The sequence below is a fragment of the Nothobranchius furzeri genome, chromosome 1, assembly GCF_043380555.1.
Source record: "Nothobranchius furzeri strain GRZ-AD chromosome 1, NfurGRZ-RIMD1, whole genome shotgun sequence".
Lineage (NCBI taxonomy): Eukaryota > Metazoa > Chordata > Actinopteri > Cyprinodontiformes > Nothobranchiidae > Nothobranchius > Nothobranchius furzeri.
The window spans coordinates 83,003,292-83,029,078 of record NC_091741.1 but is presented as its reverse complement, the minus strand read 5'-3'; the positions used below and the strand labels follow the sequence as shown (position 1 = coordinate 83,029,078).

General features: G+C 41.3%; 1 protein-coding gene across 16 annotated transcripts in view; it reads left to right on the top strand.

Moving 5' to 3' along the window:
* map7d3 (MAP7 domain containing 3) overlaps positions 1 to 25,787 on the top strand; it is a 54,927-nt gene that overhangs the window by 11,752 nt on the left and 17,388 nt on the right. For 10 of the 16 annotated variants that reach the window (XM_054739237.2, XM_054739236.2, XM_015949425.3 and 7 more), the window contains exons 2-6: positions 15,750 to 15,851; positions 21,758 to 21,838; positions 22,056 to 22,219; positions 22,377 to 22,488; positions 22,880 to 22,963. In XM_054739237.2, the coding sequence (XP_054595212.2) occupies positions 15,750 to 15,851; positions 21,758 to 21,838; positions 22,056 to 22,219; positions 22,377 to 22,488; positions 22,880 to 22,963 (543 nt within the window). The remainder of the gene's footprint in view (positions 1 to 15,749; positions 15,852 to 21,757; positions 21,839 to 22,055; positions 22,220 to 22,376; positions 22,489 to 22,879; positions 22,964 to 25,787) is intronic. The other 6 variants (XM_054739241.2, XM_015949456.3, XM_054739240.2 and 3 more) reach the window with 1 other exon arrangement.

Here is a 25,787-nt window from a genome sequence, read left to right as displayed (position 1 = left end):
GCACAGAATCCACGTTGCATGAGGTCCAGTGTAAAGTTTCCACCGTCAGTGATGGTGTGGGGTGCCATGTCATCTGCCGGTGTTGGCCCACTCTGTTTCCTGAGGTCCAGGGTCAATGCAGCCGTCTACCAGGAAGTTTTAGAGCACTTCATGCTTCCTGCTGCTGACCAACTTTATGGGGATGCAGACTTCACCTTTCAACAGGACTTGGCACCTGCACACAGTGCCAAAACCACCAGCACCTGGTTCAAGGACCATGGTATCCCTGTCCTTGATTGGCCAGCAAACTCGCCTGACCTTAACCCCATAGAAAATCTATGGGGTATTGTGAAGCGGAGGATGCAATACGCTAGACCCAACAATGCAGAGGAGCTGAAGACGACTATCAGAGCAACCTGGGCTCTCATAACACCTGAGCAGTGCCACAGACTGATCGAGTCCATGCCACGCCGCATTACTGCAGTTATTGAGGCAAAAGGAGCCCCGACTAAGTATTGAGTGCTATACATGCACATTCTTTTCATGTTCATTCTTTTCAGTTGGCCAACATTAGAGAAACAAACATTTTTTCATTGGCCTTTAGAATATTCTAATTTTCTGAGATACCAGATTTGATGTTTTCATTGGTTGTCACCTATAAATATCAAAATTAAACGTAATAAACATCGGAAATACATTGGTCTGTGTGCATTGCATGAATATAATGTACAAGTTTCACGTTTTGAATGGAATTACTGAAATATTTTCAACCTTTTGATGATATTCTAATTTACTGGCCAGCACCTGTATAAGACAATTTAGGTGATGGCATGTTGTTTTTCTGCTATTGAACTGTTTTCTAATAATGTTGTGTTAAATAAAGTGAAGGAAGGAGAGAAATAACGTTTCCCTAGCAGTTTTTAAAAATTTCCCCATGTAATCCGATTAATCGATTAATTGTGTCGAGACCCCGTCCGATTAATCGATTATCCAAATAATCGTTTGTTGCAGCCCTAGCGCTCACATAGGTTTGTGCTGCTGAACATGGAGAGCGTCTGAGCAGCTTGACCACGCTGTTGTGTGTCGGGGAGGAAAAATAAAAACTACAGCAGCCACAGAGTCATGCTCATTTGAGCCTGTCGCTGCTCGCTGGAGTTATATCAGCTCTGTCTGGAAGTTAGTTGGAAAATGTTCTCTCTGTCGTGAACATATTACTGAGTGGTTAAAATCTCACTTTCTGGGCTTCAACGTCGGCAAATACCTGAGTAAACTCGGTGCTGAGTGAGAGGAGTGTTTAGTTTGTCCGAGACAGCGGAGCTACAGACACCGGCAGCAGACGCTGGAAAAAACACAAAGGAGGTGGCACTTCAGCTCCGCGCTAACGCCGCAAAGCATCATGGGAGTTGTAGTATTTGCGGTAAAATCTGCCAGCGGGTCAGTTTTAATATATTTTTGATATTTCTCACAGGCCACATAAAAATGCTCCGCGGGCCGGCCTTGTGTCTGACACACACGTGCTGTAAGGGAATTCGTTCGTCCTTGTTCTTTTCAGCCATCGTTTTGTATGGTGTGCTGCTTCAACTTCAGCTGCGGCCCACCTCAGCAACGTGAGTCATACACCCAAAATGGCGCTGAAGTGGTGTGGTTGACATGCAGGTCACGTGTCTGACAAAGGCCGATTCTTCACACACACAGAGACATTGCTCCCGTACCTTGAGCAGCACGGTCGTTGTTTAAGGGAGACACCACAGACTTTTCCATGTGTTTTTTGCCCCGCCCATGTCTTTGGAGATTTCCCCGTTCCTGTATGTGTGAACACACCCCCTACCAGTGCAGGACCTGGACCGACACCACCCAGCCCAGTCCGTGCTGGCCCAGATGTAAAAGTGCCATTAGTCACAGTGTTAATTTGCATTCATGGACTTGCCCATCTTGGCTCATGAAGGGGAAGGCTGTATTTATTTAAGGACCACGAGAGATGCTCCACTAAGTGGATACATTTTTAAACATAGGGTCCAAAAAAGGTGCAGTGTTGTTTTTTCCTACTGTGTCTTTAGGTCAGTAATGACGTAAATTGCCCAAATATGTTCTTTAGCAGATTAAGTAGTTCTTTTTATTTATGTACTTGTTTAGTTATTGTAGTAGCATTTTCAGCCAGTGTTGGAGTTTACTTGTTTAATGATGCCAAATGGTGGTCCACCCCTAAATTTAGCCGTCCAGACACTTCCTGAGCAGCCAGCTATTTAGCTGTACCATGCTGCAGGGCGCGATAAAGAGCGCAATTAGAAGAGGCTTTAAAAGAGAGACCAGACAACATCATGTAACTGCTTCTGACTTTAATTCATCCACTTTGCCAATAGTATATGTAACATAAGCAGTCAGTTGGTGTGGTGATGATTGATTGTTTTGATTTTATGCAGACTGACCTGTTTCCTGTTTAGTGTTTTATTTGGGTTGCAGACCTAGGTCATTATTAGCCCCCCTGATTTGCTTTTAGTTAACCATAATAACCCAGCAGCCCATAGTTGAACTGCAGTTTATCTCTAAATTACTTCAGATCAGAATGGCTTTGTACTCATCTCAAAATGGGTAATATCAATAGCTGTATGGTAATACGTTACTAAGAACAATGACAAGCTGAACTGCTGTAAATTCTAAAAGTGATGATCATATAAGTGCATAAAACATGTTATCTGCTGCAGACTGAAAATCTATTTTCCAATCACATCTCTTTGTAAAAAAGTAACAATATAGCTCTTTTGATGTTATTTGATCAGTCTGGAGTCAGTCCTTCAACACTTTTGTCTGTGATGTCTTAAGATTTGGCCAAGTTTTTTTGATTAGTATTAGTACTAGTGATGTATGCTAATATGCGCAAGTCTCCATAGTGATGGAGTGATGAGTGTGAGCTCCTCTCATAGGCGTTTTTAAATTTACTCTGTGTGCACACCTGCCCCTCAAGATCTGTTAGCAAAACTGTGTCTCTCCATCTCATGAAAGCTTTAAACTTTTAAGTTAAATGTTTTAACCAACATGGGGTTGGATGCTTGTATTATTCAGGGATGTTTTGGCTTTCATTTTTACACATGTAGCTTGTTTACTCACTCTGCTTCTGAAACCCATACATTTAGTAAAAACCAGGGTTTCCCTTACATAGGCGTAGCCGTGGCGGCCCGCCACGGCTGAAATCCCACCGCCACTCCTACAAGATCCCAAGTTTTTTGGTTTTTATTGGCGTTGTTTCCCGAAGAAGCAGCGGGAACTACTATGTTGTCGCTTGTGATTACAGCCGGCGGGCAGCAAGGAGGAGCAGGCAGGGCAAGGTGCAGTTACAGCATAAGTTACTGAGTTTAAAATTAGAAAGGTAGCAGTGGATATACTGCTTTTTGGTTTACATGTTTCAGTAGCATTGAGATAAACGAGTGTTGACGATCTTGACAGGGTTTCCTCCAGTGCTTATTAGGCCAGGTTTTCCTCCCCCCACCAGGCTAAGCATCACTTATTCATGTAAAATTTATTTATTTTTTCATGTCTGATTTTAACCACATCTAATACTGTATTACGATGTGAGCGCAACAGCGACAACTTAAGATCGATGTGTGAGCAGCGTGAGAGGTCGGGTGCTTTCATCTGAACCCTTAAAACCTCCAGCAGGCTACGCTGCACTATTGACGTGTTAGCGCGCGGCGCTAACAACTTAGTGACGTGGCATGTCTCGGAGAAAGCGTAAAAACACGTTGGACGCTTCTTCTGAAGTGGGAAAATAACACTTCTTAAGCAGAACACGACGCCGCCTCGGCTCGTTCACCCTCTGCCGAGCTGCACTGAGCTCGATAACATTGATCCAGCACAGCCACTGGGTCGTTGGAGCTGCCCTCGTGACTGCCTGATGGAAAACCAGCGGGTTTCATCAGACTCGTAAAGTTTCTTGTTTTTGCTGGGGACCCCATGTATTTTACCGCTCCCTCCTGCAGTCGCCCCCTATTAAAATTTAAAATGATTCTGTAAATTCCGTGTATCAATAGAAAAAATCTCTGCCTCTGCCAGCTGCAGTAAATGTAATTTCCAAATAATAAATAAGAGGTGCATTCATCTGTGTATCTCCTTTGATCCACATTAGTGATATTCTCAGCACCAGAACAGTGAAGCAAAGAAACAGATTCCTGAGTTTGTTAGTAATTTTATTTATTAGGTGCATCTAACCTGTTCTATTTTTCTCTGAAATGAGATCAAATCAGTGCTTCTATGGGTTGTCTCCACTCTGCTCTAGAAAATTTTACTTTATTTAGAGACTTGTCATAATTTCTCCCCAAGCTACTTAACTAATTAGCAGAATACATCTTTTTAAATTGAAAGAAAAAAATATGTATTAATTAGTAGATAAAGTGGTATTTGGAGATGAAGGCATTTCAGTAATTAAAAATCAGTATCAGTCCACTAATCCTTTACCCATGCATTTCCAGTTCTGAATAATTTTAGCTACAGATGTGTTCTCTCAAAAGGTTTTATAAGATAGAAGAAGAATGTGGATCATGACACTGATGCACCACTTTAGGTAGTGATTTTTTTCAAAACAAGTTGATTTTCATCAATATTCTAGAAAAAAAAAGTGTGACCTTACAAAGTCAAACACAGAATGAGCTTTCAGCTGCTAATCTCTGTTTATACATGGCCTGACCTGTTTTCTTCATATTCTGACAAAAGCTCTTAATATTTGTTGCCCTGGCAGGAATATTTGTTGTAAAAGTTGTCTTTTTTGTCCTAAGTTTGTATTTGTAGTAATGTTGTTTTGCAATGAACGTGATTCGTTTAGCACAACAAACAATGTACTAGAAAAAGGGGTCACAGGTATATTATTGATCCATGATGTTGCAAATAAGTGATTATGAATTAATTTCTAAATGTTCATTATAATTTTATCAATGATAACACAATATTAATGTAGCATTAAGGATTAGCTACTTATTTATTAAATGATCAATAAGATGTGATATTCCATATAAAAATGAAATATCAATCTGATTGGTCTTTGAATGTTTAATCAGAAAACTTCAGTTTTTTCACTTATTCAGGGAATTTACACTTCATATTAATCCAGACAGAGTAAAGAATATAGTTAGCTAGATGTTTTAGCAAAACCTTTTTTAGGTATCCGAGAGAGCTTGTGGTGTCTGTCAATTTGGCTGTACGGTTTGATAAGCCAAAATGTATTTATAAAACCATCTGTCACAATTTGTGACATACAGATGGGATGCTTGCGTCTGCAAATTAAAAAGGTATTTTCTGTTCTTTTTGATGAAGTGCTAACTTGGCCTTTGGTACGTTACATTAATGAAGGCAAAAGTCAGAATTTTAAGACAATTTATAAAGAGCATTTAGCAGAGACACAAGTTCTGTCTGCGTTTTCATAAGCTGGTTTTCTTATCCAGCTCTCAGAGTACAGACGCTTTTTCTTCAGCTCCCTTATCTGCTTCCCCAAGGCTCTCTGTCCTGTCTGCCTACAGAGCACTTCTCTGCATTTCTCCTGAAATCACTACTTCTTTTTTGGAAAATGGACTTAATTAACTGGTCATTCAACGCGATTGATAAGATTTTTTCTACAATGAGAATGGAGAAGGGGGCTCCCACCTGTCCCAAGGGGACATTCGCAGCGGGATATGCACTCGATTCTTGGGAGGTGTGGCGAATCGTGTGCCTCTCTCAGTTGTCCATCGAGGACGTGGAAGATTTGTGGATATTCGGCCCGATGATCACTGGATTTCTTCTGATTGAAGTGGGAGGATATCTGGTTTTCTGGAAATTTGGGAAGACGGGAGCGATTGGAGTGCGACCTGCACCCACGGAATGATGCCGCCCGTGCGGTGACCTCACAGACTGGGACGTTACTCGAGGTGAACCGTAAGCTGGACAATGTCCTCGCGGCGTTGCCTGTGTTAGTGCGCAAGATGGATGTCATCTCGGAGAGGGTCGCTGGACGGTGTGGGGATGTTTAGAACGTATAATTGGCTTCACTGGTGGACATGAATGACCACTTATAGACTCCAAGGCAGAGAGGAAAATTATCTCTGCCTGCCCTAAACAAAGTCTTGTTTATCCTTATCTGACGCCAAGGCAGCCTCCAAGGCTGGCATCAACACACCTCCACGAAAGGAGGAATGCTGACAGATGCTGTGTCCCGACCTTCCCCCCTGCCTTCAGATTGTGACTTCTGCTTCAAGGTCAGCAACCTGCAGGAAACTCGGATGTGCTCTCTGTCCCTCATTTCTCCCTCCCACCTGTCTGACTGCAGCTGGCTGAGCACCGTAATGGCAGCTCCCGTTGGAGGATTCAGGATCCCGCCCACCCCGCCTTCCCATAGGACTCTGATGTTTTGTATCTGTGATGTTCGTGCTTCTAAGTTGAGGAGTTTTTTTGTATAATAGAGTTACTCCCCGCTGGGTCTAACTCTGCTATGCCTTTTTTTTTTACCTTACCCCAATTATCCTCATGTAACACCCTTTTCATCTAATGAAATGAGCGCCGTTCTGGCTGCTCTCGTGACTGCCTGTACCTGTTTTTGTCTACATGTGTGTGTGTTTAACCTTGGTCAGGTTGTGTTGCGGAGTCAAGTTCCTATGCTCTGGGTCGTTGGAGCGCTGGCAATAAAGCTTATTCTGATTCTGATAGAGAACAAGCCGTAACAGAATAATTAATGCATCATAGTAAACAAACACAATAGAGATGGTTGGTTAGATCTGTGTTCTCCTGAGCAGAAACACACATCCACACAGGGGCAGCAGTAGCTCAACAGGTTGAACGGGTTGTCCAGTAATCGGAAGATTGCAGGTTCGATCCCGTGTCTAGGGCTGCAACAACGAATCGATAAATTCGATGAAAATCGATTACTAAAAGCGTTGGCAACGAATTGCGTTATCGATTCGTTGTGTCGCACAACTCTTCCAAAAGCGCCCCCCCTTCCCGCCCGCCGTTGCGCACAGACCAGAGCAAGTCAGATCAGCGCAAGGGAGAGCCGGCAGATCAGCGCGAGGGAGAGCCGGCAGATCAGCGCGAGGGAGAGCCGGCAGATCAGCGCGAGGGAGAGCCGGCAGATCAGCGCGAGGGAGAGCCGCAGATCAGCGTGAGGGAGAGCCGGCAGACTTGCGCTGCTGCGAACCGGTTCCGCATTGTTGCGCAGCGATCCAGGCAGCTGCTTCCAGCGCACGGTCCATTCTCAAAGTGGCGCAACCAAAAAACTATAATTAACACACGATCGTTCATGTCCGCACATGTTCTCTATTTTCTGTCTTATTTGTGCCTGAAGCGCGCTACTGCGGAGCTCATCACCTGTGCTGTGGTGATGTCACCTCACGCAGCATCGAAAACGCGCTCTGAGCTTTTCGGTCAGGAGATCCCTTTGATCTGCTCAAAAGTTACTGATGAGGTGAAAAAGTAAGAATCCAGGCAACAGATTTTCTGGAGAATTAAGAGGAGATGCAGGAAGAAGAGAGACAGACAGGACAGGAAAATAGTTAAATAAAAACAAGAAAACAAAACAAAGTGTTGAAAAGTAAAATGTAGGTAGATTTATCTCCACTACACGTTTTTACCAGTTAAAAACAATAAGTTATACACATGTCATATTTATACATCTGATACAATTCAGATCACCTTCAAAACTCAGTCACACACCCAGGGCCGTTTCAAGACATTTTGGGGGCCAAGGCAAAATGCCCCCCCCCCCCCCCCCCCCCCAACTGGGCTCCCCAGAAGCCTCTGTGTAATTCATGCCCTCTCCAGTAGTGTTAGTTATACGGTGTTTATAAAAGCCCCTCAGACATTACTGACATGTTCTAATATTATCAGATGAAAAACTAAATTATCAGACATGCTGTCTCATCTGCTTCTTTTCTAAACTTGCTAAAAGTAACAAAACCATTTGAAAGCCACTATTTGTGGATTCTCTGAAAGTTTCCATGGAGTGTGTGACAACTTATTTTTTTCATTGATCCTATCGTCTAATCTCACAGCTGAAACAAGTATCCTTAATAATCTGTGCACAGGAAGCTTACCGATGCTGTAGTAAAACAAAAGGTATAATAATTTATTATTAATAAAACCTTGTTGCAGCACTAAAGCAGAAAAATTAGATTTTGCATTAAATATGCAAAATATTTACATATGAATTGTTTTAGAGCCCTTTAATTGGCAGAATCTGATATTAATTTAGTTCTTACAAAAAATGGGTCCCAACATGGTTTGTGTGGCGTTGCCATAGTGTGACGTCATAGGCACAGATCCCCTGTCCTCTTGTTTGGAAATGGAAATATGATCACCCTACATTAAACAAACTGTCCACCCGGGCTTTTGCGCTGCACAGAGACTCTTCGCTGCCTACGACTGAACGTCAGTTGAGAGTCAGTCTCATGCAGACTGACCAATGAAGAGAGGGCCTCAAGTTAAGACCCTCTCCTCATTGGTCAGTTTACATGAGGTGGGTCAAAGGTTACTCTGGGCGGGTTACGTGTTGTCAGGCATTCAAGTATTGAGTATATTTACTGCATATTACAGTAAAATATTCTGTATGTGACCACATTATGGTGATCCTTGGGTCGTGATGATGGAGCCCTTGAATATTGTTGCCCAGGGTACAACAAAGTGTTAATCTGGCCCTGGTTCCGCCGTCACATTCCCGCAGAAACTGGTTGATCACACCGGGGCCAGACTACTAGCATGTGGTTTTACAACCACAATGTCCTCGGAAGCAAAAACACTTTTAAAAGGGAGGGAGGAGTCCTAACTGTTGCTGCAGGCGTGTTGTGTGAGAGTGCAGTTATATACTGGTTAATATATTTTTGGGTTCAGTTGCTTTCATGTGGCCTAATGTGAGTCTATTTGGGATCATTGGAATGATCAGCAGCATTTCTTGATGTGACTTTATGGCAGTTGCCCAGGGCATCATCGCAAGGAGGATGGCATTCATTTACTTTTGTTTTATTTGGTATTTTTTTCAGTCATTTTTGGAAATAATGATCAATTTTGATTAATTCACAGCCTATGTTTAATTGCATTTAAAATAAATGTCAACAGATGAGATCAAACAAAACAGATGAGAATTGCCCTTAAGCTGTTTAACTTGGACCAAGCATTTTAGGTCACAGATAGGTGTAGCTTAGGGTCTCTGTCTATACACCTTATAAGACAATTTAGGTGATGGCATGTTGTTTTTCTGCTATTGAACTGTTTTCTAATAATGTTGTGTTAAATAAAGTGAAGGAAGGAGAGAAATAATGTTTCCCTAGCAGTTTTTAAAAATTTCCCCATGTAATCCGATTAATCGTGTCGAGACCCCATCCGATTCATCGATTATCCAAATAATCGTTTGTTGCAGCCCTAGTTGTGTCCTTGGGCAAGACACTTAACCCACCTTGCCTGTTGGTGGTGGTCGGAGGGTCCGGTGGCGCCTGTGCTCGGCAGCCTCGCCTCTGTCAGTGCGCCCCAGGGCAGCTGTGGCTACATTGTAGCTCATCCCCACCAGTGTATGAATGTGTGTGAATGGATGAATGATACACTGTAGTGTAAAGCGCTTTGGAGTCCTTACTCTGAGAGGCGCTATACAAGTGCGGGTCATTTATCATTTATCATTATCCTACGTGAGTCTCTCAGTCGAAGTAACTCTCTGCTGCAGCAGCTTGCCAAATTGAGCCTTTTTAACACTCAAATACTCGTGAGATTTCCTAGAGAACTGCAGAAGTTACTCTCTATAGTAACGCAGGAAACTGTTTCCAAAAACTAAATGTTTTCTCTGTGACAGTTAGGTTTGAAAAGTTTTGGAATAGTAACATAAATGGTTTTTAATCCTAATGAGAATAACTTAAAAGACACCTTTGCTTATGTTTGTAACTTCACTCTTCTGTTATGATTGTAATACATAAAATTAAAACCAGTGATAAAGGATCCTTTTTTAAGACTTAAGTTGAATTTGATCATTCCACCTCCTTTGGTACAGAACTTAAAAAATTATCAGTTGGGTTTTTAGTTTTATTTTCAAATTTTGAATGATATTTTTATACTCTATCAGATATCACATTGTTCAAACGAGTGGTCTTTGATTCTCTTTTATTTTCTGAACATGAGCTGGCCATATGAAGTCCACAGACATCTTTGACTTTGACTAGAAGTTGTGATATCAGTACAGCAAATTGTTTTTGCAAACCGATAAGTTGTTTTCGTTTTACTCTTTAAAGGTTGTTAAAGGTTCGTTAAGTCTTTTACTGAAAGACCAAGTAGTACGGGGCGGAGTTGAGGACAGTAGAAACAAGAAAGACAATAATTTTATAATCACAACACTTCCTTCTGAAGCACATCAGATCAGAGGAGCCTAAAGTTCCCCACCCTACTTAATTAGCACATTGTTGATTTTTTTAAACTATATTTCTGGGTTAGGCTACTTGGAAATCTAGTGATAGATTTCTTATTTGTTCTTGTCACCACAGTATGTTTTTAGATCAAGATGCAAGTGAAACATAGGGTCCATTTATGTACAGGACACCAATTATTCTGTTTTTGAGTGACTAAAGTTTGTATGAAGAGTTGATTTGAATGCAGACATGGCACGCTACCACACCCACAGAAACCATGGTCAGTTCCAGTCGTGTGCACAGCATGATTTGTTTACTTCATAACAATGATGTAAACGATCTGTTCACTAACAACTGTCCTCAAGTGTCTTTTTCTACCCTTTTTTATTCAGTTTACACAAAATTGTTATCTTTACTATTTTGTGAAAGTTTCACCCAGTTGCTTCAAGGCAGATGTGTTTAGAATGGAAGACAACCTCCTTGTGTTATATATTTTTAAAGGGATGACCTCGGCAGGGCAGTACAGTGCAACATCAATGTCCCACATGTGGGGGGGGAATGTGATCAACTATTTATTGATGTAGCTAGGGCTGGGCGATATGACGATTTTAGACCGTTTTACGATCTACACATCTGACGGTCTGTCATTTTTGAGAGGCCTTTTTATCACGATTCACAGCTCTGCTGTTGAATTTTTGCCTCTGAATGAAAAGGGAACTTACCTCAGGCGAATGACACGCCTTTGTTTGACCCTTAACCAATCAGAGTGAGTCATAATAATATATTAGTGCCCCGCTTGTTTTCACCTGTGTGTGAACAAACATGGCTTCGCCGCGGCTGAGCGACAACGAGGTTTTCGTTTCAAAGAGGAACGCAGGGTTTCCTTAGCGCACGGCGTTAACAACTTAGTGACGTGACATGTCTCGGAGAAAGCGTAAAAACACGTTGGACGCTTCTTCTGAAGCAGGAAAATAACACCGCTTCTTAAGCAGAGCACGACGTCGCCTCGGCTCGTCGTGACTGCCTGATGGAAAACCAGCGGGTTTCATCAGACTCGTAGTTTCTTGTTTTTGCTGGGACCCCCTGTATTTTACCGCTCCCTCCTTCAGTCTTCCCCTATTAACATTTAAAATGACTCTGTAAACTCTGTGTATCAATAGAAACAATCTCTGCCTCTGCCAGCTGCAGTAAATGTAGTCTCCAAATATCATCTGTGTATCTCCTTTGATCCACATTAGTGATATTCTCAGCACCAGAACAGTGAAGCAAAGAAGGATTCAAATTCAAAAATACTTTATTAATCCCAGAGGGAAATTGATTCCTGAGTTTGTTAGTAATTTTATTTATTAGGTGCATCTAACCTGTTCTATTTTTCTCTGAAATGAGATTAAATCAGTGCTTCTATGGGTTGTCTCCAATCTGCACTGGAAATTTTTACTTTATTTAGAGACTTGTTGCAGAAAATATTCAGAATGCGCAGTTATTTGCTACCACAAGCGATCTCTGGTCCAGCCGCACATCAGAGCCGTATTTGAGCTTAACTATCCACTACATGAGCAACTGGGAGCTACATAGTATTTTGAACAAGTTAATGTTTGCACAATACGTTTGCAATTGACATGTTTGCAATTTAAATATGTTTACGATTTTAATTTATGTTAAGTTACTTGAAAAACGAGAAAAACAGATTTTTGTAATTGTTTCTCTCAGGGCTTTTATCATCTCTGGTGTGAGTTTAAAATATATGTGTGTTAGCACTGTGCTGATTATCCCTAATATGAATAAATGCTTATTTATTCAATGTTTCTCTTCTTTAATACGCAATTGAAGTTATGCTATTCATGGATAAAAAATCGTGATAAAATCAAAATCGTGATAAAATATTGGAAAAATCGTGATATTCTATTTTTGCCATATCGCCCAGCCCTAGATGTAGCACACATACAAGCTACTTGTTTTTTGTATAAATATGTGACAGCCAAGGCACATCACTATGCCAAATAATGGTTGTAGTCTATTATGATATCCAGGTTTTACCTTGTCATAATAGTTACTCTTATATTCTACAGCAATGCCACCACCACAATGCCTGCGCGTTCTTACAAGTTTACTGCTATACAATGTGTGTATGCGCTTCAGAGTCAGATGGATTTAGGAACCAGGATTTTCAGGCTGGGGAAATGGAGCAGTATTTCAAACCTTTAACAGAACACAAACTAACCATGTGATAAAGAAGAAACAAAAACACAACCTGCAGCAAACCAAGGTATGACCGAAGGGAAAAGTTTGTAAGCACAGCACTTTCTGTGGCGCAACTTCTCTTCTGTCAGTACTGGATTGAGGTGCCAAAAAGATCAAATCAAACTACTCTTATGTTGTAGGAAACAATGTTACAAAACATCTTGTGTCACATTCTGGCCAGGGATGCATTTATTACTACACAATTAGTGGTGTAACCGTTAAATGGGGGGTGTAGGACCGTTTTAGTTCGGCCTGTTTGGTTTGGTCCACTTGCGAACCGTTTCGGTTTATTTTTTCCACTAAATAATGAATTTTTATTTGCATGATTTAAGTGCAGCGGATAAAAGTTTCTAGGTGAGTTTCCGCACCGCACAGACGCTGTATTGAGTGATGCGTGATGGCTGCATGCGCCCGATCTCCATTTAAAAAATGTGATCTGCAAATTCTGATCAACGTCTTTCAGAGCGGATGAAACCAGCTGGTTGTCGCTGCTACTGTGGAGCCTGTAGAGATGCTGAACGGAGCGTCGCCCCTCCCTCCCTTCTCTCACACTGCAGGCACATAGCGGCAAAAATGTAAACAAACACGGCTGCTGAGCTTTCCCCGTGACAACTGATGTAAAGTTTTAATCCTACAACGACAAATACGGCACAGAGGAAGCTGGTTATTTATTATGAGTTTTAAAGAAGAAACTCTGGGCGGTGTGAGGTGTGTTTTTAAGGCTTGCTGCAGAAATAAAAACAGGGAGCATCAACAGTCAAACAACAGTATGAGAGTAACACACATAGCTGCACAAATAGCCTGTGAAATAATTAAAGACGTCATGCTAGATCAGCAGCCTGCGATGGCACCTGGTTCTGGTCACTAAAGTAGCTGCTTTACATATGAAATAAACTAATAGTGATGCACCGATATGAAACCAATACCAATATGTTATGAAACCGATACCAATATGTTAAAAAATTACTAACATCGGCCGATAATGATATTATTGCCGATATATTGTCCATCCCTAAAATTTAATAACAATATACTGAAAATGAATTGAACCTTCAAAACACCGAACCAAACTGAATATGATTTTAGCGTACCGTTACACCCCTACTAAACAACTACCAGAGCAGCTGAAAACTCATCTGTTCAAGCGGGCTTTTATGTGACCTCTTATTCTTCCTCACTAGTTTCTTATGCTGCTGTTTTTGTAAGCTCATTATTTGTTTGGGCTCCTGTGTTTAATTTTAATTAGAATTTATTTCATTTTTATTCTCATTCATTTTTTTCTTGTTCAAAATGTTCATTTTCCCCTAATGCTTTTATTACGATATTGGTAATCATTAAAAAAATTGATTCTTTTTGTGCTGCCTCGTAATATTTATCTTCAGAGGTGCTATATAAAAGTCTTCTTCTACTACTGCTTTTTATAATTATTCTTAAAAAATGTTTGCTCCTTGTGAAGCACCTCTTGAGAGGCGCTATATAAAAATGTCTTCAATTTCTGCTGCTACTACTACTTCTACTACTGTAGGTCGATGTAAAAACTAAAAGGCAAGGCAGCTTTATTATTTTATTACTTATATTGCACAATTCATACACAGAGGCAATTTAATGTTCTTTTCAGGTGCAAGAAAAACTTGTGAAAACAAAACGAGACATTTTAAAATGAACTGACAAGGTAAAAGGAATTTTTTTTAAATTTTTTTTATTATCTTTATTTCATTCAATAAAAAAATAACACAACATATACTAAACAATATTCATGAAAACACAATATTTGAATGAAAGGGAGCAGATAGAAGAAAAATCTTATTATTTCTGCCCCCTTTTTAAACTTAAATATCAATTTATATGTGCAGTCCCTCACCAGTTCTTTCAGTCCCGTAACTGTTCACATTTGTTAATTATTATGTCCACATCAATTGTCCGTTGTCATATCCACTCAACACGTGATTTAATGTGTAGACTGAACACTTTTAGAGTTCTTGACTCTTTCCATTCTCTGTCCCTGCAATTCCACAACTTCACACCATTCACAGATATGCTCATTTCCTTCATTCTTGTTCTAAATCTAGGTTTTTTGAAGATTTCAAATCCCTTCAACGAATAACTGCTATCTCTCTTTTCAAATATATGCTGAATATTCTTTGGCAATGTACCTTTATTTGCTTTATACATTATATGCAATATTCTCCAGTTGGCACCAGAGTATTACTATGAATCTTATGATTTATTGCTTATGTGTATGATGGAACAAGTTTATCATGGCAGGTGGAGTTTAATTATCAGCCTATTAAAGATTTCAATTTGAAATACTAAATTCTTTTGTTTTTCAAAATGTCCTGTTCTCATATGTTTGTAAGCACAGTTGTATGCAGGTTGTGGGCTTCATTGGAATGATAAACCTTATTGAAGTGTCTTTCTGTGTAAAAGTTATTGCCATCTTACCCACTGCACAGTTTCCTGAGTGGCCTGTTTGGAGAGAGTTGCATCCTCTTGAACTGCAGTGGACGTCTCTGCTAGTTCAAGCTAACCATTAGCATTAGCAACTTCACCACATGGCAGATGATCCTCCAGGCTTATGTGCTTGGCCCACGACCGGGGAATACTGTTGATTATTTAAAAAAGTTACTGGAAGTAAATAAATTTCGCTTTATCAGGAACAAACGGGAACACAGAGAGGAGGTAACGGGTGGAAACCAGCCCTATGAATGGCAATGTAATCACGAGGAGTCTGAAGACTCTCCCAAATGTGCTCAGTTTCTTCCCTTGAACATTTTAAGCATATTGTTTACTTTTTGATTATTTAGTTCTTGTAGGTAATCCATTTTGGAAGAACAGTTGTGACTTTTGCCCTTTTTTTGTATTGATTGTGGTTTCCCTAAAATATTGTTTGTTAGCTACACACAAAGAAGCTTGCAAGACATTACTTCCAAATAGTTTTCTGAAATCACATCTCTCAGAGCTTGTCATAGAAAGCAGTGAATGCTAAGCTGGACTATTGTCATGTTGTTTGAAACGGGTCTAAATTCGTATTCCTGCTCATAGCAGAAATTGCACAGAGAAAAAATATATAATATTATTACTTGTGTGGATTGGAATATCCCAAGCTACTTTTTTTCTTAAAATGTTTTGATAATCTCTTTGACTTTATGACACTTGATTCTGTGTATTTATTTATTGTGTTGTGTCATACAGCTGCAGCCGCACAGGCACAAGCAGAAGAGCGACGTAGCTTGGCTGGGAATAGTCCAGGACCTACAGCTAACATATCATCTAAACCTCAGGGCTGCAAACCAGGTAAACAATACCACAGATTGACACTGAAACAACATCTTCTAACGGCTTTGTCTTATGCAATTTTAACAGTTGGATGTAGCTAGGGTTGGGCATCGTTCATCGATTGGAACCGGTTCCAACTGTTAGTTTTTCCTGGAATCGTTCAAGGTTTTTTATTTTGATTGCTAGTTCCGTTTCCTAGTATGCCGACTGGAAGAGGAATCCGCGGCCGATCTCCGTGAAAAATAAACGTGATTTGCAAATTGTGATCAACGCTTTCCAGAGCTGATCACATCAGCTGTATGTGTGCAGCGCCGAGTCCCCCCTCCCCCCACCCGGCGCGCAGCGGCCAAATATAAACGCGTCTGCTGAACTTTTACTCCGTAATGTAATTTTTAATTCCTGCAGCATAGAGGAAACTTGTTAAATACGTCAACACGGTGGATAGGGCTGCAACAACGAATCGATAAATTCGATGAAAATCGATTACTAAAAGCGTTGGCAACTAATTGCATCATCGATTCGTTGTGTTGCACAACTCTTCCAAAAGCCCCCTCCCGCCCGCCGTTGCGCGCAGACCGGAGAGCCGGCAGGTGTTTGGAAGAGGAACATGGCAGAAGCAGCGAGACCCAAAAAAAGTAAAAACTTCTAAAGTTTGGGAGCATTTTCAGTTAAATCAGGCGAAGACATTTGTTACCTGCAACGTTTGTAGGTCAGACTTAGCATGGCACGGGAGTACTACAGTGATGATGCAGCATCTTAAACGCAAGCATGTCAGAATCATCAGCGAGGAAGGAGAGAGCTCTGTGTCCGGGTAAGTTAAAAACTTTTCAAAAGTGATTCACCCAAGCCCCGGATTATTACACACGCTAGACTTGCCCTAAGCTCTTAAAAAAACGTCTATAAAATTGTAAGCGCAACGCTATTAGATAGGCGGGTGGAGGGACTCGCGCTGCTGCGAACCGGTTCCGCCGTCACATTCCCACAGAAACTGGTTGATCACACCGGGGCCAGACTACTAACATGTGGCTTTACAACCACAATGTCCTCGGAAGCAAAAACGTTTTTAAAAGGGAGGGAGGAGTCCTAACTGTTGCTGCAGGCGTGTTGTGTGAGAGTGCATTTATATACTGGTTAATATATTTTTGGGTTCAGTTGCTTTCATGTGGCCTAATGTGAGTCTATTTGGGATCATTGGAATGATCAGCAGCATTTCTTGATGTGACTTTATGGCAGTTGCCCAGGGCATCATCGCAAGGAGGATGGCATTCATTTACTTTTGTTTTATTTGGTATTTTTTCAGTCATTTTTGGAAATAGTGATTAATTTTGATTAATTCACAACCTATGTTTAATTGCATTTAAAAATTAGTTGTTTGTCATCCCCAATTATAATAAATGTCTACAGATGAGATCAAACAAAACAGATGAGAATTGCCCTTAAAGAGCAAGTCACCCCCAAATAAACTTTTTTTTGCTGATAAACTAAATAAACGAGTGTCTAATCGTGCTGCAGACACGCGTCGTCAATAATTTGGCACTTCAGTGCATCTTAGTTAAAATTTAAATATTCTGCCTAAAACTGGCAGTGTTGTGGCCTTGTCAGGTAAAAACTCTGCACTGTATTTTAATTTAAATCTGCCACCGCTATTGGCTAAGAAGTATGCTATGATGTAAACTGGTACATTATGATGTCACAATGCTGTTGTGAGCCTGAGTGTGTGTGTATTTGTTAGCGGCTCTGCCCTTTCGGTCTGCCTGGCAACAGCATGTGTTGCATTTTTCAAACATGAAGTGGGAGTGGAGTTAGACTCTGGTAGGGGTTGACTTGCTCTTTAAGCTGTTTAACTTGGACCAAGCATTTTAGGTCACAGATAGATGTAGCTTAGGGTCTCTGTCTATACACCTTATAAGACAATTTAGGTGATGGCATGTTGTTTTTCTGCTATTGAACTGTTTTCTAATAACATGTTTAATAAAGTGAAGGAAGAAGAGAAATGACGTTTCCCTAGCAGTTTTTAAAAATGTCCCTATGTAATCCGATTAATCAATTAATCATGTCGAGACCCCATCCGATTCATCGATTATCCAAATAATCGTTTGTTGCAGCCCTAACGGTGGATTTAATAGAAGCTTTAAAGAACAAACTGTGGACGGTGTGAGGTGAGTTTGTCTCACTGCAGAAATAAAAACATACGGAGCGTCAGCAGTCAGATGCAGCCGCTCACCAACGTGTGTGTGTGTGTGTGTGTGTGTGTGTGTGTGTGTGTGTGTGTGTGTGTGTGTGTGTGTGTGTGTGTGTGTGTGTGTGTGTGTGTGTGTGTGTGTGTGTGTGTGAGAACGTCAGATGGCTGAACAATAACCTGTAGAATAATTAAAGTCATCATGCTAGAGCAGCTTTCTCTGTGGTGAACCACACCAGCTTCTGACACAATAAATAATTATAAAAATAATAATAAATCACACACAAAGTTGTGAAATTTCCTTTTTGAACTATTTCTGTTGAGAGTTTTAATGTTTAAAATCTGTTAGATTGTTACTGACAGCAGCTACATTTAAGTTTTACTTTCTGCTCTGACTGAATGCTGCTGCAACATGGAGGTGTAGTTCTCAGTCATCCTGGACATGATCATCCTGAGAGTTTTAGCTGAAAACAGCTGGACGTTTCTGGATATGTTGGAGACATTTAGCCTCTCATCCCAGAGGCTTCTTCCAGACTTTGGTTGTGGTCAGAAACAAACACACTGGTTGTGCTGCAAGTCTTAATCTTTTTTTCTCCAAAACATGTTTTTGTCTAAATGAAGATGATGTTGTTCATAGAATTAGAATTCATGTTGAAGTTAAGATAATTTCATCAAGGAGGACCTGTAAAACATGTCATGTCTTGAAAGAATCTGAATCGGGAATCGATAGGAACCGGAATCGAAACGAGGAATTGGAATCGGAATCGTTCAAAATCAAATGATCCCCAACCCTAGATGGAACACAATCCACCTCCACATTCTCAGTGTCATATTGCATGTTAGTCATCATTAGGGCTGTCGCGGTAACCGCAAAAAGAAAATATTGCGATATTAAGAAACCCACCGCGCTGCATGACGTGCACCCGCCATAACCGCACTTGATTGAATCTCGCGACAGCGCATGCTGAGAAGGATGGCTGCACTGGTGTCGAAGCGAAATGCTACTTCGCCCCTTTGGGAACATTTTGGCTTTCAGCCAAATGAAAAGGGGGAGCCAGAGAATTTAAACAAGGCAGTCTGTAAAATCTGCGGCAAAACGGTTCAAGTAAAACGAGGAAACACATCTAATTTAAGGGCTCACCTTGCGACCTACCATCCAGCTATCAAGGCGCGGCTGCCGTCGTCACCTGCCACACAGAGCTGCGGGGCAGCTCATGCCGGTGCAAGCCGACAGCTTGGACTCGGCGAAGCCTTTTCTCGAGTCGGCAAGTACAGCAGAGACAGTGACAGACATAAACACCTGACAGGCTGTGTTACACGGTATCTGGTGGAGGAGATGGTGCCATTTTCTACTGTGGAGAAACCTGCATTCAAGTCGCTTCTCCAGAAATTTGACAAGCAATACGAGTTGCCAGGGAAAACCTACTTCTCTGAAATTGCGGTGCCAAAAATGTACAACACAGTTAGAGCATCGGTTCAGAGTGAGCTCAAAAGTGTGGACTTTTTCTCTGCCACCACTGACATGTGGTCAAGTGTGAATATGACTCCTTACATGAGTCTAACTGTACATTACCTGACCAAAGACTGGACTCTTAAATCACGCTGCCTCGAAACAGTGTTCATGCCCCAGAATCACACATCTGACAACATCGCAGATGCTCTACGCAGCGTGTTTGATGAGTGGTCCCTGGATGAGAAGAAGCTGGCGTGCATAACGACTGATAACGGGGCAAACATCGCCGCAGCAGTGAGAAAATTGAGCTGGACTTGGCTGAACTGCTTCGGACATAATTTACACCTGGCAGTGACAAACGCAATGACAAGTGTTAAAGATCGCACATCCCGAGCAATGGGTCTGTGCCACACCTTAGTGGGTGCGTTCTCCCACAGCTGGGTGAAGAGGAGGGATCTGGCGAAAGCACAAGCGGAGCTCCGCCTCCCGCAGCACACGCTCATAATGGTAAAATAATTTTCATAAGTTTTATTTATGATCTAATTGTATCCCACTGTAATTTCACTTACTAACACAGATAGGCCCAATAAGTCTGCTAAAAATATGAATACCGTGAATGGGATTTATTTTATTTGTTGCCCGAAATTCATAAAACATATGTGCAGCCTTAAATAGCAGTTGGTGGCTTTATGTGATGCTTAAAAAACATGTTTTGTTTAGAAAGAAATACACTGAAACAAATAAATATTGTTATATATTGACTTAATTTAAAAAGAATAGGCAGATTTAATTTCAGTTTAAATAATAATATGCCATTACTCCATCCAACCAGGACTGTCCAACAAGATGGGGTTCCAAACAGAAAATGGTGGACCGAGTCTTGGAGCAAATCCCTGCTATTAAAAGGGTTCTGGATGATCGGCGGCATCAGCATCTCATCCCCAGCTGGCAGGACATTGCAGTTTTAGAGTCGGTGAACGCAGCTTTAAAGCCAGCAGCTGAATTTACGGATCTGCTGTCTGGCGAAAGCTATGTCACGGTTTCATCTATTAAACCTGTCCTGAAACTCCTCACTGAAGAGGTTTTAAAACCATCAGACGAAGACACCACTCTGACCTCGGACATCAAGCAGAAGATGTGCGGTGTTCTCGAGGAGAAGTACAGACCAGCAGCTCTACAAAAAACGTTGGCACGGTCCTGCTTGCTGGACCCAAGATATCGAGGCAACAATTCTGATGATGATGCTGAGGTAAAGTCCGCGCTGATCGAGGAGATAGTAAACATGGAAGATGGAGGGAGCCGTGCCAGTGCGTCAGCTGCAGTCCAGCCAGAGACCTTGGAGCAGGCAGTGCTGCCACCAGCGGCAAAGAAAAAAACGCTTGGAGACCTGCTGAAGCCACGGACAAGCACGTCATCTGTAACCGTCCCCAAGAGAGTTAGAGCCGAGCTGGAACTCACTCGCTACCTGCAGGAGGAACCCATTGACCCTAATGAAAACCCTCTGACATGGTGGCGTAACAACCATGAGAGATTTCCATTGCTCTCCAAAGTCGCACGCAAGTACATGTGTATTTGCGCAACAAGCGCACCATCCGAGAGGGTTTTTAGTGTCGCTGGAAATGTTGTCACCCCTCTCAGATCTTCTCTCAAACCGCATAAAGTTAACATGCTGGTGTTCCTTGCGCGTAACAAGGACATGAATGAGTTATAAATCTCAGTTAAGCTTGTGTGTGAAAGTGAAATGACAGTGCCTAGGACATCTCATTTTGTATACTTTATTTTAAACCACAAAACAAAACAGGCACTTTTTTTATTTCTGTTAGATGTTGCAGCCAAATTTGCATTTCAAAGTTAAACCTCCTGAATGTTGTTTTTAAGTTCAGTCAGAGAATGCTGTTACTGCCCTTCGATCTGCATTCAATAAAGTGGTAAAAATGGCCATGTATTTTTCTCTAACATTTTTAAAATGTGTAAGCACAATGTTTTAAAGGAAATATTGCCATGAGTTTAGTAATTAACAAACAAATTTGCTAAGTACATAAATAAAAACAAGGCGCAATAATATCGCATATCGCAATATTGAGCTGCCCTGACTCACCGCAGGGGGAATTCCTCAACCGCGACAGCCCTAGTCATCATCTCATTACCGTAACGGTGGCAAACCTCATTAATGAGTCACGTGCATCCATTTGGATGATAAAAAGCTTTTAAAACACACTGCATCATTCTAGTGTTGTCTGTATTTTTGTGCATATACTTTCCATTTAACCATATATGCACGTGTGTTGGTAGTAATCGACGGTGCTGCGCTTCGAGTAGACGACCGGCTGCGAGTGGCAAAAGAAAGACGGGAGGAGGCCGATAGAAAACAGGGTAAGAAGACAGGTTTTATTTTATTTGTTTCCAAAAACAGCCATAATGGTTCAATCCAAAAAAAGATCACACTTTTAGGTGCAGCTTTAAAAAAATCCCATAAAATAATTGATCCTCAACAGGCTAAAAGTAGAATGATACAAGAGGCCAGCATATATTTTAATAAAATAAATGCAGTAAACTCCATTTCCATTATCTAATCATTATGCGTCATCAGCTTTAAGAGAGTCTCAGATCATGGAGCGGGAACGCAAAGCTAAGCTGCAAGTGGAGCGCCAGCAAGAGGAACGACAGAAAAAGGTTGAGGAACAGCGAAGGAAGGAGGAGCAGAAACGCTTGGCCGTGGAGGAGAAGAGGAAGCAGAAGCAGGAGGAGGAAAAGGTAACTGCACCAGAACTGTGTTTACTTTTCAGATGTTAAAACTAAGAGATTGCACAGGTAAACAGTCTACTGTTTCCTTCATTAATAAATCAACCTAGAGGATCATGGCTGAAGTGTGTAAACAAGCTAAAACTGTCCTCTGCTTCGGTTGCTGCAGGAGCACTACGAGTCTGTGATGAGGCGGACGATGGAGCGTAGTCAGCGGGTGGAGCAGAGGCAGAAGAGATGGTCCTGGGGAGGGATTTCCACAGATCAAGATGGACGAGCAGGTAGCTTTCATTTGTTTTGTTCTTGATGTCCAGTTCTAGTTTTACAGCCTGTCTTGTAAACACTTAAAATGCACCTCACATCTTTAAAACAGACATTTATGTTCATGTTTCACCGCAGCTGGCATCAGATTGTCCCCACCTACTTTTAAGTAACACACTGTCAGACTGATTTAGATGCTCATGACAGAAATGGGCAGTTTTCTTTTTTTAATTCCAGAAAAAAAATGGCTTTTAACCACAAAACCCACCACTCTCAGTGCGATGTTCCTTTTTAATAGGGTTTAATAGGTTTTAGCCAGGTTTGACTCATTTATTTGTATTTATTTGAATGAAGGACATGCCCCTTCTTCTTGTGTTTGTGCTCCTGCCTGAGAGCTGTCTTTTCCCACAGGAGATTCTGATGCCAGCATCTCTTCTCCAGTAACTATAGTTGTCTCATCTGCCTCATCAGAAAAGCCACAGAGGAATGAACAAGGTTTTGTTTGTTATTTGTTCACCAACATAGCAACACAGCATGGACCGGCTCTGGCACCTCAGATAGCTTGGTTACCCTTTCCACTGTCACTCCCCAACCCCACCAGTCTCCACCTGCTTTCTAACGGGCAGTTTTTCCTACTAACAGAATGTTTTTTGTATGGTGTATTTGTTTTGAAGAGCCTTGTTGGTTATTTACTGGACGTGTTGCTCTTTTTCAGGGTTGGGCGCACGTTTTCTTTGTGATGTTTACTCATAGTTAATTATATATTTTTTTTACTTATTTTACATGAGCAAACTGACTATGTTTAGGAAAATGAAGCTGCCTCAAACAATAAAAGCACAAATGCAGTTCAACTAAGGACTTAAACCCTCAAACAGTCTAATAGTAGTAAAAAAAAAAAAGTAGACATGACATTCGCATCTGCACTCTTAGTCCCCATTAAACAAAAAACAAAATAAAACTATATACACATGGTGTGACACAAACAGAACAAGAATATAAAACACCACTTAATGTTCAAATGTTTCATTGGTATGCCAAAGGTTCTCAGTTCTGTAAGAGCTTTACCCAAAACTCCCAATATTTATGTAGTTTTCCCCATTATTAAATTTAAGAGCTTTTGATTCAAATAGGTTCTGGTTCTGACTTTAGATAATGTCCATCCCTATTATTGTACACCTCCAGGTTTGATGGGTAATTAGTATCAAAGCCTTTTAAAGTACTTTACCTAAAATACTTTTCTATTAACAGTGTAGTTTTGGTAATGCTTTCTTTTCTTTTGGGTAAAAACGTAAGCATGTGTTGTTTTCGGTAATCAATTATTTGTACATTTGTTCTGTTTTACAGCTGCTTTACCAGATCTGCAAAATAAGCTAGCTTTTAAACAAACACGGTCACAGAACTCAACATTTTTGTTGTCCTTCATTTTGACCTACATGGTTTAAAAACACGGTCACGATCATTTTTTTTTCTCTCCCATCATTTTCATTTCTAAAATAATAATAAACATTCAATGCTAGTGATGCACCGATATGAAATTTTTGGGCCGATACCGATTTCCGTTATTAAGATCACTGTTGTGGCCGATAACCGATATTTGCTGATACTGATACTGATTTACTGACATTAATGCTTCTAAAATCAGCTAATTTTGTATATAATGAAAATTATTAGAGCTGAATTTACATTATTATGTACACACAACACACACATTTACACTTCTGAGATGATTACGACCACTGTTCACATGACTAAACAATTACACACACACACACACACACACACACACACACACACACACACCCTCACCCTCTGAAACGGGCAATCAAATGGAGACGAGATGGAAAAAATACCGTTTGTTAATATTGGCCCGGTTTTGTTTATCGAACCGATAAACAATGATATGTTAAAAAATGACTAGCATCGGCCGATACTAATATTGATGCCGATATGTTGTCCATCCCATTCGAAACCATTCATTTTTACATTCATATATAATATTTAGACCAAACAAGCTGACCAGAGTAACTGTAACAGCCTCGGTAACATTAACTTTACAATTAAATAATTTCACTTGGAGTAGGAACAATTCACCTGCTGTGGCCCGAATGCACACCTTCCTACTGTTTTGCATAAACCTGAACTGTTCACCTGCTTGTGCGTAATCAAATGTCTACGGTGGATTGCTGAAGGGGCTATATTCATGAGGTTCTGGACTGCTGCCTCGGACAGACCCACGGTTGTTTAAATGTTGTGGTCCTATGAATCCACGCTCTGCTGCAACCCACAGATGCGCTCTGAGCTCCTGTCCGTCTCTTTTCAGCGTGGTGTCCACTTGCGTGCTCTGTCAACAGCGAGTTGTGCTGAGAATAATGTGACTTTATGTCCAGATGGGAGTCTTTCCTCGATTGAATTTGTTACCTCTGCAATCTATTTTATGTGCGTAAAGTTTAAAATGTTTGTGGACATGCAAGTCGGGGTGTGAATTGCAATCTGTCAAAATGACCCTTCAGATTTTTTCTGTCACCGATACAAAAATAAAATAAAATCTGTCAAATACAGAATATCCAGTTTACATAACACCTGCGGAACTCTCACCCTTCCCGTCAGCTTTCTACAGCTGAATGAAGATAAGACTGAGATCCTCATCTGTGCCCCAGACAAGCTGGTTCCCAAAGTCAGAGACTCTCTTGGTCAGCTTGCTTCTCACACCAAACCTTCTGTCAGGAATCTTGGTGTGACCTTTGACCCAGCTCTCACCCTGGATTCTCATGTCAGTTCTCTTGTTCGCTCTTCCTTCTTCCATCTCAGGAACATTGCTAAGCTGAGTCCCATTCTGTCTCGCTCTGAACTTGAGACAGTTCTCCACACCTTCATCTCCTCACGCTTAGACTACTGTAACTCTCTTTTCACGTGTCTGAGCAGAACCTCCCTGAACCGTCTACAGGTGGTTCAGAATGCCTGTGCTCGGCTTCTGACCAAGTCCTCCAAATACACCCACATCACCCCGCTTCTCCTCCAGCTTCACTGGCTGCCAGTCAACTTCAGGGTTCATTTCAAGATCCTGGTTCTGGTCTATAGGGCCTTACATGGACAAGCACCATCTTACATTGGTGATCTTCTTAGTCCCTACATCCCCAGCAGGTCCCTGAGGTCCAGTGATCAAAGCCTACTGGTTGTGCAGCGCACCAGGCTAAAGACCAAAGGTGACAGATCATTTGCTGCTGTGGCCCCCAGACTCTGGACCTCTATCCCCCTGAGCCTGAGATCAGTGGACTCAGTGGTCTCCTTCAAAAAGCAGCTGAAAACCACCCTGTTCAAG